Genomic DNA, 9,094 nt, shown 5'->3' with positions numbered 1-9,094 from the left:
AACTACAAACTACTCGTTGGTCCATTCTCATATCTATATTCCATATAATCTCCCTTTAGTTAATTACTTTGTCTTAAGTTACCTCTTGCACTGGCTCCTTATATATCAAGTGTTCATTTCCATTTATTTATCAACATCATTGGGTGCGCAACCCTTACCGCTTCCCTTCGGCGTGATGCTTGCATAATGTTCTGGAGTCATATTATATCTATAGGATCTGAATAGATTCTATCTCATTCCTTTCACCCTTTTACCTCATTCCTCCTTTACTATTCCATAGTTACCTCTTCATCTTGCCATTTTTTTCACATCTTCACTAACATCTTACTCGCCTTGCGGTAACCCATATATACTGGAGATAATCAAATTTATTACGCACAAGGGTGACACTTAGTGTAACTGGCACACTTAGTCCCTTAAGCTTAACTCTGCTCCACGTGCTTGCTTTAGGGAAGCATCTTCCTAAATGAACCTTAAAGTTTATTCTTTTGTTGTCCATTATATTATTGTCAGAATGTTATCTATCAAATTCTCATGATACCAACTATTATTAAATCTTTCAACCCCTAATTCATGTTCAGTTTATCTTATTCACCAGTCCATACTGATTTCTAGTACTCTGGGGTCTAACCTTCCTCCTGGTAATCACGTTGAAGTCACCAACTTATCTCGAAATAAGGATATGACTTTATGGCTTATAATCGTTTATTGCCTCAAGGCCTGTCACCTCTTGTATTTTCCTTCACTTGACTATGGACTCTGTCATCGTGTCATAATGTGATTTACTATTATCACCCATATATCACATCTTACTCATGATGCTTCATTTACTCTCTTCTTATTCTCCGGATAATATTTTTTTTGTCTTTCACTTTATTCTGAAAACTTCAACAAAAAGTTCTTTCTCTTTTAGCTCCCCTTGCTTTATCTCACTGGCTCTTCGGAATGCCTAACATTCTTCTTTTTTTTTACTCGGGCTGGAGCCATACTAAGGGGAATATTTTTCCCGTCTAGGATCCCACTGCCTATCTTCTGAAATTTTTAAATGTTCTAGTACTCGTATTTGACTGTACAATTCTAGAGTTCACCATCTGGGTATCTCACAAGAAGATATATTACCACATTTGCACTATCATTCGGAAACATTAGTTAATGATAACAATCCATCCATAATTTTGGGTTACTCTAACCCGAACTAAATCTTGATATCACATTCTTCTCTTAAACTATATTTGTTATCTCCCATAGGGCACAACTGAGATAGGTGTGGTCAATTGTATATATCACCGTTAATATTGAAGGTAACACTAATACTTACATTGCTCCGCCGGAATTGTAAATACTGATAATCTTCATTAACTAGGTACCTCGTACCCTTCGTCATCTTACTTTTTTTACTTGTTGAAACTTGTGTCTACTTTCCGATTCACTTATTCCTTGTTACCGTACGAGTAGATAGATATTCTTGCCTTAAGACTCCTTATAAAGAAGCTTACACATCTTAGTACACACATGATCTGCAGAAGACCCCACAGTTGCTCGTCATAAGCATGATGCAAAATCGAGTTCCTCTGACTCAACTCTTCCACAAACACATTCAATCTCATACTAACTACCTATTTGGATGAGGTATCATTGTATTACGAATAAAATAGAATTTAAAAGTTTGAATTCTTACAATTGAGCTCTACAACACGGTCTAGAGTAAGAACAGAGAGTGACGATCCTAAATACCCTGTAGCCTCCTGCTTATAAGTGTGGTGCACAACGCACCCATAAACAAGACTCTACTAGACACGGCTTGTAGACTCCCTAGGACAGAATTGCTCTGATACCACTTCTGTCACGACCCAAACCGAAGGGCCGCGACGGGCACCCGGTGCCTTACTCAACCGAGTACCAACGTAACATATCTTTCTTATCATACTAACATGAGTAAAATATCTAGAACCCCCGTCATGAGATAACAAGAAGAAAACATAAGGGAATACTCTATATATGACGACCCAACATGATATACAAACTTATATATGTGACGTACGGGCCTATAAGGCCGACATGACCATGTGTAAACTCAACACATAGGCCAACAAGGCCATACAAGTATCCATAAACCTGACATCTGTCTACAAGCCTCTAAGAGTACATAAAATCATAAAGGTTGGGACAGGGTCCCGCCATATCAATCAATACATATCCAAAGCATACTGACCAAATAGGCAACTCCGGAGCAAGTGGAGTGCACCAACACCTCCACTGAGCTGATAGCCTACTAGGAGGAATGTCAACCTATCAATTGGGACCTGCGGGCATGAAACTCAGTGTCCCCAGGCAAAAGGGACGTTAGTACAAATAAAGTACCGAGTATGTAAGGCAGAAAAGCATAAACAAGAACAATAATATAAAGAGAGATAGATGAGATACAACCTGGAACATCTGCGTACCTCTGGGGGCTACTGACATGAAATACATAATACATATATATACATAAACTTTTAAAAAACATATGCCTCTGTAGGCATCACCATATCGTACCCGGCCTCAAAGAGGACTTGGTAAAAACGTACCCGGCCATCAAAAGGCTCGGTAAATCGTACCCGGCCCCGTGGAGCTCGGTAAATCCAACTGATCGGTGGTTGCACAACAGGTGTCGTACCCGGCCTACTATAGCGCGGCTCGGTAGAGTAAAATAGATACTATATATAATGCATGCTAGACTCATGGAATCACGTTCTAAACCTTTTAGAGTGACTTAAGGTCGTTGCACCCTTGATTAACATTATGGACATCATACCATCAATATGAGCTTCTATAGGATTCAAGGATCATACATACTTGCTTTTTATAACTTTATAAGAAAAGAACATAATGGGCAACCTTAGTTTCTAGGAGTGGATCCGTTATGAAATAGCATATTCATTTCACTTTAGATCATGCCAAAAGAAAGAAAGAAATGCCTTAACATACCTAACCATGGTGAGTCCTTAATACCTCCCAAGAACCTCTTAAAAAACTCAACTCAATCTACCATTGCATAAGGGGATTCAAAATCAGTATTAAATAAAGGCTAAGTCTGCAACTTAAACTTGTAGCGTGTTTTTATAAATTCGGGCAGCATCTCCCCTGCAACAAGAGCCTCCTCCAATACCATATACCAACAACAATTACCAGAGAAATCCAGCAATACATAATTATGAATAACCAGACACCATAAAATAACAACAAGTCATAACTATTTGACGACGAGCGACAAGCTCCAATTGGAATGCATATACCCCATATCATCCCTTATAGACATTTTACTTTAACTTAATAGTATCATTAACTTGATAATGAAGTCATTAATCAATAATTCCAGCCTTATACCATATATCCATAACAAAGAAAACGATCCACAACTCCAATTATTCTTAATTAGCAACTTTATTCACTAGTTCATGTCTAGTTCATCTATTTAACTTAACCAATGCCAAGATAACCTTAAGAACATATAGGAACACAATATAATTACCTCATATAGTAGATGCAATTCGATGTTGTATTTAGCTTATAACAGCCCAATACACCCCGATCAATTTATATCCAAAACGACGACTATAGTAGTGTCAAACATAATGACTAATCCATGTTTTTGCCATTATGTGGTGTTTCTCCACACTATTTATCCTCCAAAAAATCCATTTAATGACAACAAAATAGACAGCCCAAAAGCTACATGAAACAGCCCAAAAACAGTCCATTACAAGTCAAATAACTCGAACTCGCGGCTTCCGATCATCGTCCCGTGAGTTCTAACTATTATGAAATCAATTAATCAACCTTCCTTGATATTTAAGAGCTTAACATCAGAAATTAAGAATTTTCTTAACTATTAAATACCTTCCAAAACTCAAACTATAAAGAAAAAAAGAGGTGATATAGTGATACTTACGTCGCAAGGATCATTTTGATGTTATCGCTACTTGATTTCGTGCCCTGGATGATAATATTATTGGAAACACTTGTGGGGAGATTGAGGGTGAGTTTGGGGGTGTTATTTGGTCGAGGCCTATGGAATAATGGAGAAGGAGACGAGATTGGGATGTAAATATCCCATTTTTCCAAAAGTCAAAAAGGTGCCACTTGGCACCCTCGCATAGGTCCTCCTTCAGACGCTTATATCTTTTTATCCGGTTATCGTATGAATGAACGGTTAAAAGTGTTAGAAACTACATTCCAAGACCTTCAATTTGATATATAATATGACCCCAAAAAATCATATATAGCTCACAAAATTTATTTCTCAAAAAGCTCAATTACAAGGCAAATCCTTAGTCAGTTTTTCCGCAACTTAAATCCGATTTTTCTCAAACTTTATATTTCATAACCAAACATCATATATAGTCATATCATGGCTTTAAAACACATTTAAATAATTATTAATAAGTCTCATATTTACCTTAACTTACTTAACACTTCGGCAAACATTTCTTCTCCTTGTAGAAAGACTTCATCCTTTTTGAGCTTACATTAGATAATCCTATAATGATAGTAATGTCTGAAGTACGGGGTGTAATAACATGTACCCTTAACTATTTAACCTTGCATAATAACACTCAAAGGCTTGCAAAAAAAATATGGGACGTAACACCATTAAATCACTTTATATATTTTCAAGAGGATCTCATTTTTGAGCTTACATCAACGGACTTACGACGTAAATTTCACGTACAAAAACATGGGTTGTAACGCACTGAATACAAAAAAAATATAGTAGAAAGTTAGAATTGATTTCGTTGAGTTATATTAGGGGTATATAACTCAAAAATCATTTTAATTAATTGGTTGATAATGAGGCATGTTAGAATTGATTTTGTTGAGTTATATTAGGAGAGTGTCACGTTAATTGTTCCTATTTCCGTTATTAGACAGCTGGACAGACCTATTTTTGAGGTAATTGCCGTTACTGTATTCATGAATACATGATGCTAATACATATGAATATAATCGCATACAGCTGTAATCCCCCTGTTTTAAGCGACTTTTGCTACTGTATTCATGAATACAGTAGTGTAAATACAGCGAATACACTACCGTAACAGTTGAATAGTAGCTATAGGAAGTAATTATATATGGTAGCTATAGGAAGTTAATAGCCATTAAAGGAAATTTATCTTTTATCGCAAAGGTATACACCCTATTTATTATAAATCAATTTTTAAAATATTATTTTCTATAGCTACCTTTTATATTTGATAGCAAAATAGGAATTTATAGTATATACCAGCATTGGGCATGGAATATGGTAGTTATATTTTTCCTCTCTCTTTCTTTCAATTAACACACGATTCTCTCTCTCATAATTTTTATTCTTTCTCTCTCTCTCCAAGAAACTCAAGATACACGCCCTAGTATTGGTGGCCGACGAGACATTAGAATAGAGTATAAGGCAGCAAGGAAACAAAAAGAAGTGAATTTTTGAATGGAAAGGAGCAATGTTGTGAACTTTTATCAGAAATTTGTTGTTTGGATCCGACGAACTTTCTTCTCTTCTTGGCCGGAAAACCCCGTCTCCGACGAACTTTTTTCTCTTCTCTGCTATTTAATAACATAAAATGATACAAATACATTGAATTGTGTACAAATTCATTCAAACACATTGTATTTTTGTATAAATATATTTTTTGCCTGTATTTATGTATTTTGAAGGTCTGTATTTTTTTAATACAACTGAATACAGGATATAAACATTGAAATCCACTGAATACAAACATTGAAATAGAACAAAATATAAGCAGCGAATACATTTAATTTTAAAATACAGTAAAATATACTTGATACAAATAGAAATACAGTGAAAAATTAAAATTGATTTTGTTGAGTTATATTAGTAGTGTATAACTTAAAAATCATTCTAATTAATTGTGTTGATAATGAGGCATGTTAGAATTGATTTTGCTGATTTTATTAGTAGTGTATCATGCTAATTGATACTATTTCCTTTACTAGATAACTGGACAGACCTATTTTTAAGGTAATTGCCATTACTGTATTCATGAATACATGGTGCGAATACAATCTCGTACAGTTGTAACCCGTTTTAGGCGACTTTTGCTACTGTATTCATGAATACAGTAGCGCAAATACACTACGTAACATTTGAATAATAGTTATAGGAAGTAATTATGTATATGGTACCTATAGGAACTTAATAACCACTAAACAATAGTGATTTACGAAGACCTCTATTTTAAACTAGATTAGAGGGTCATCTATTTTGTTTAAATAGAAAGGTCTAAATAAAATTCAAAGTATTTTGCATCCCCTTATCAACTCTTAAGACATCCTCAATAACATATTGTTCTTCACCAGAAACAGATAGAAAGGATATTCATGGAAAATCTCCAACCAAACATGACTCAGCATTTTACTACTTAAGCAAGAAACTCATCCAAGGGAACTGTAATATTTTTTTTTTTGGTGTTGAATCCTCGTAACAGGTTATACGCACGAAATACACACTTTTCCCACCTCAATCATATCAACGGCATATAAGCTCGGTCAATGCAAAGAATTTGTTTTGATCAATCTGAGGTGTCTAAATAAAAATCTGCAAAGTAGGAGGATCGGGATGTCAAAAGGTTCAACTACGAGTTACATATTGTTATAGCAAAGGGACAAGGGTCACAGTTCAAACAAGTCCATTATAAGTCTCAGCTTGTTGCTTCATTTACGGCTAAATAGGTGTATGGTATGCAAGAGAAAAGGTCAAACAATCATACAAGACATGAAGAAATCTTGAACAAGTTTCAGTCAAAATTGAGACTTTCTTTGTTCTGGTTAACTCGCAAGTTAAAAAGGTTCTCAATATGTTGCTAATTGTTTATGTGCCTAGTTTCCTGACGTATACATCTAAACCAAATAAACACATGTACAAAACTGATTACTGAAAGAAAAAAAAGCTTCCCCCTAATTATGTCTGGCTCTGAATTCTCTTTGATCACTGAACTCGAATGCTCAGAAAACAAACGAGTCTGCCTTGTAAAAACTGCTGGCATCTTGCTAGGCTTGGTATTAGACTTCCTTATGCTCAACTCTTTTTTTCCCAGGAACAATGAGTCATCAAAAAAGACAACAGAATTGGTTTCTTCAGATTCAAAATTTCGTGGAAATGGAGATTGCGCGATTGGATCAGGCAATTGGGGAAACCATCAAATGGTGATCGCTATGCTGACTGTCAAGAATATACTGCACTAATGGTGCATGTAAATTAGTTCATCTTCCTTGCATTCTCTTATCCCTATTTCCATGACATTACCCGAGGTAGAATGTAATACATCACAGCAATGCCTTCTTGGAGCTAGCAACTACATATCACATTAGACCAAATTAGACAATAAGGAAATTTTAGAATGCACAGAATTTACAGAAAGAGCAGTACTAATAAGCTCAAGAAAGGCACCTGTTGTTTGTCGAGGACTAACTTGCTCGATAAAACTCTGATTTTTTCTAGTCTTCTAGGTGAAGTCATGTCAAATTTGCATTCCTCAGATGTCGTCTTCTTGTAAATGGTCTCAGTTCCATTGGTGCCCGAAGACACCTTGTCCAAGAAATAAACAAGTTGCCTTCTGCACGGGTCAAATTCATATTTCCTCGTATCAAAGTCATATAATCCACCTAAATGACTCTTTTTCCAGGGAGCATAACTTTCTTGTACGCGCTGAACATCTGACAAAAGCACATTCCTATCAAACACTTGAACAGCATATCCCCAAGACACTGACACCGTCCAAGAAAACCAATGATCATAGCATACTGTTTGCTGTAAAATCCGATGTGGATCGAAACTTGCAGCCCTGTACAAATGCTCCAGAGACTTCACAGTTGTCATATTTGGAAATATAGGATCAATTGCCTCCATATGATGCATAGATACCAATGGCCTAATGGGATGTGCAGCCAACATTCCAAACACATTTCCATGAAAATCCATCTAGCATTTCAATTTCACACAAACAGAACAAGAAAGTTAGAAATGCAAAATTCTCAATAGCCTAACTGTATTTTATAAAAAATTCCAGAGGTAAGTGAAAATGGCACCTGATGAAAACCAGGCTCGCGTGTTAAGCCGACACCAAGCTCTGCTAAACAGGCATGAACTCTACCATCACTTCCATATAAGTGGGGATATCTTTCAATGCATGAATCAAAGACTTTGGCCACAACTTTTGCCAAAGGATAACTTATAGCAAAACCAGCTCCACCAAAAGCCATATCATAGGAGAAAAACTTATTCTGCATATAGCTTTCTGAATTTGTTCCAATGTAGTACCAAAGGTCATGATCATATTTAGAAAGTGTCTTCACCAAATTTTCAGTGAAGAAAATGGTATCATCATCTCCAAACACAAACCATCTTACATTAGAATGATTAAGCGCCACTGTCTCAGAGACCACACGTGCCACACGAATAGCTGAAGGTGTCCCACCTCTATGCGTATATCTAAACCGAGAAGTATCCTCAGAAATGCAAATGGGAGGCAGAGACTCATTAGATGTTCCATTTGATGAATAAGGTGGCATCTTTTCAAGAAATACACATCCCCTCATTATATGGGGTGCCCACCAGAGCTTAACATATTCTTTTCTTTTGGACCAACATTGCTCATTGGATGCAATTCCAAAAACAATATGATCAAGATTGGTTTGAGATGACAATTCATCATGCTGTAAAGAAACTGAGGTATGGAAATGCTTGTTGTTGTTAGGAGCAAGAAAGATGGTACAAACTAGATAAATCATGCAACCAAAACAGGATATAATTATGAGATTTTTGAAAGGGTTGGTGGAATATTGTGTCTTGTTGAGAACCTGAAAAAACTGCATTTCTGAGGATGGAATTGAAGACAATGGAAGAAGGGGTTTATAAGAATTTACTGTAATTGATAGAAGCTATCAGCCCTTTAGACCAGGAGTCCTTAGCCAAAGAAAAGTAGGAGAAATTTGACAATCTTAATGCCCTGGAAATTCGGTTACATCTTCATGTGTTTATTAATTACAACAAAAGAGTACTTGGAATCAAGACACTGATGAATATATTAGGTTACATTTGGGA

The 9,094-nt window shown here is 35.9% G+C and overlaps 1 protein-coding gene across 1 annotated transcript; it reads right to left on the bottom strand.

Annotated features, from left to right (window-relative positions):
• LOC109230584 lies at positions 6,830-8,948 on the bottom strand. The gene is made up of 3 exons (XM_019396054.1): positions 8,080-8,948; positions 7,442-7,972; positions 6,830-7,346 (listed from the first exon to the last, which is right to left on the bottom strand). The coding sequence occupies exons 1-3, from the start codon at positions 8,863-8,865 to the stop codon at positions 7,233-7,235; spliced, it is 1,431 nt and encodes a 476-aa protein (XP_019251599.1). The 5' UTR covers positions 8,866-8,948; the 3' UTR covers positions 6,830-7,232.

This window comes from Nicotiana attenuata, chromosome 7 (genome assembly GCF_001879085.1).
Source record: "Nicotiana attenuata strain UT chromosome 7, NIATTr2, whole genome shotgun sequence".
In the NCBI taxonomy this organism is placed as follows: Eukaryota; Viridiplantae; Streptophyta; class Magnoliopsida; order Solanales; family Solanaceae; genus Nicotiana; species Nicotiana attenuata.
The sequence above is the reverse complement of the archived record's forward strand: the minus strand, read 5'-3'. Positions and strand labels throughout refer to the sequence as shown.